The sequence below is a fragment of the Sinocyclocheilus grahami genome, unplaced genomic scaffold (genome assembly GCF_001515645.1).
Source record: "Sinocyclocheilus grahami isolate Dianchi unplaced genomic scaffold, SAMN03320097.WGS_v1.1 scaffold26613.1, whole genome shotgun sequence".
Taxonomy (NCBI): Eukaryota; Metazoa; Chordata; class Actinopteri; order Cypriniformes; family Cyprinidae; genus Sinocyclocheilus; species Sinocyclocheilus grahami.
Window position 1 is genome coordinate 1 of NW_015520142.1, and position 2,645 is coordinate 2,645.

Sequence of the window (2,645 nt, forward strand, 5' to 3'; positions counted from 1 at the left end):
TGCTCAGAAATGTTTACATTTGTAATGTCCTTTTATTGTTTTGAACAGGTGTCTTCAGGCTGTTGTCACCCACAGGTGCTTGCAGGCCACATCCACATTTCACACTACAGTCTTTCAGTCAGACTCCAACAGAACCTGTGTGGTCCGCTTTGGGAGGCAGAAGTATGAGAGGATGTATCCGGTTCTGTTGGTGAGACCTGATGGATCCACCATCAACATCAGATATAAAGAGCCCAGAAGAATAATGAAGGTTAGTGGTTTATATTCCAGTTTCCAAGCTTTTTTGTTAAAGGTACACACTTCACCCAAAAAGGAAAATTCTGCTATTATTCACTCAATATCATGAAGAACTGTTATACAATGGTAGTTCAAAATGTCATCAAGTTTAAAAAAAAAAAGGTCTTTGGGTGAGTGTTTTGAGTCAGTTATCAACAGTTTTTACTGTATTTTATTTTTCCTCCTAGATGCCCGTGGACATCACCACCCTCTCGGAGGAGGAGAAGAAAATCAGGATGCGGAAAAGAGAACCGAAGAGGGCAGCGAAACAGAAATTGGACGATTTTGAGGATGATTTCAAAGTTGATGATTACAGCAAATTCTGGAAGAAGAAATAAATGGACTGACATTCAGAGTATTTATGTTGTCTCACATGTACAATATTGCAATTTTGTTTTATATGTCACCCTGCAATTAAAAAGTCTTCAAATGTTTGTCATTCTCTTGATTTTTTTATTTTTTAATTTGGGGCTAAATTGCATCATTTTTATTATTATTAAGTATTCTTGTATATACTGTACTAGTTAAAACATTTTCACAATTTTTCTAAATTTTTCCTGTTTTTATGGAATTAATTCATTTAGATTATTATGCTAAATAACCCCACAAAATTATATATTTTGTATATAAAGACATGTAATTGCTTTTCTAAAACGTAAACCGTTAACTTTAAAATATATTAGTTTTCAGTGTCCTCACGTGGTGATGTGTAGCTGTCATATAATGCGTAACTCTCAGCATTGCATTCTCAGCATTCTCTGGAACAGGCTGATTAATTATTAATGAATTTAGCACCTGCTTCAAAGTTCACACTTTTGCCTCAGGCATTGTACAAAATGCCAGCTTCACCTGAACTTGTAACGGGCACCCCAGAGCCCGAGGTGCCCAGGAAGTTTACTTTGGAGGCTGCTGATATTGCTGTGGTTGTGATCTACTTTGTGTTTGTGTTGGCAGTTGGAATATGGGTAAGTGAAAGTCTGCAGCCTCTCTGGTAATATTTGCATTGACCTAGAGAATTCCGTATGCCTAATTCTTGATGCAGAGATGGAACTGCTGTGTTTTTGATTTGTAGTCTTCAGTCAGAGCCAACCGGGGAACAGTGGGGGGATACTTCTTGGCCGGACGATCCATGACATGGTGGCCTGTGAGTTTTTGTGTTTACTCGTAATAATGAAGCTGGGATGCTTATTTTGTGGATGTCTACAAGGAAGCATCTTGATTTTTAAAGTCCTTGCCTGGAATTACAACCAGGAAAGCAGAAATAATAAATCAATCCAATCTCCTAAGGGAATTTATTTCATGTAAACACATTATGAAGTGAATGTGTTTTGTGTTAAATTAAATTAAATCATATACAACAGTTACACACAAATCATATTTACAGAAGATTCATATTTAATGTGAAGACATGTCTCTTTCAGCTTGATTTATCATAGTTTCATTTAGTTTTGGGAGTTTTCTCTCAGTATGTCTCTCTTGTGTTATGTTTCAACAGATTGGAGCCTCTTTGATGTCGAGTAACGTAGGCAGCGGGCTGTTCATTGGATTAGCAGGAACAGGAGCTGCAGGGGGACTCGCAGTCGGGGGATTTGAGTGGAATGTACAGCAGACAAATCAGTCCTCATCCTACAAGCTTTTAGTGTTGTTTCAGTAATTCCTGATTTAATTTGTGAGATTGTTGTTGTCTTAGGCTAATCAAATGTTTGACTGTTACTGTATATTGCATCAAATGCTGAAACAAAACAAGTGTGATGCTCTTTAGGCAATATGGGTCCTCATTGCCTTGGGCTGGATCTTTGTGCCTGTGTATATTTCTGCTGGAGTAGTCACAATGCCAGAGTATCTGAGGAAGAGGTTCGGGGGTCAGCGCATCCGCATCTACATGAGTGTGCTGTCTCTCATCCTCTACATTTTCACCAAGATATCAGTAAGACTCCTTAGTTTAATAAATGTGAATTAAGTATTATTAAATAATATATAATAATTATGATGTATTTGTTATATATGTATTAAATATAACATATTCAATATAACATTTGATTTGTTATATATTTAAAGAAAAATAAAATAACAGTACATTAAAACAAACAGAAACTTTACAAAACTAGAAAAAAAATAGGATCTCATTATAATTAGAAAAAAGTATACTATGACAAAAAAAATGCAAATTAGAAGGAAAAGAGGACTACATTAACTATATATTGTTTTAAATTTACGTTTATATTAATGATATTGTAATGATAAAAGCGACTAGTATGAATGAAAAAAACATATGTCTACTCGTGTGATATTGCTCATATATTTATATTTGTATATAATATATACACTTGCAAAGATCTGATGAATTTTATATATATATATATATATAT

General features: G+C 34.8%; 2 protein-coding genes across 2 annotated transcripts; both read left to right on the forward strand.

Annotated features, from left to right (window-relative positions):
* Positions 1–25: 25 nt before the first annotated feature.
* On the forward strand, positions 26–710 carry LOC107580195 (39S ribosomal protein L55, mitochondrial-like; the record flags this gene model as incomplete). The annotated part of the gene is made up of 2 exons (XM_016265927.1): positions 26–250; positions 465–710. Coding segments are annotated over 2 exons (375 nt in total), but the record flags the coding sequence as incomplete, so codon positions are not given.
* A 402-nt stretch (positions 711–1,112) lies between these two features.
* Positions 1,113–2,203, forward strand: LOC107580196 (sodium/glucose cotransporter 4-like; the record flags this gene model as incomplete). Its single annotated transcript, XM_016265928.1, has 4 exons — positions 1,113–1,241; positions 1,349–1,420; positions 1,772–1,876; positions 2,039–2,203. Coding segments are annotated over exons 1-4 (471 nt in total), but the record flags the coding sequence as incomplete, so codon positions are not given.
* Positions 2,204–2,645: the final 442 nt, after the last annotated feature.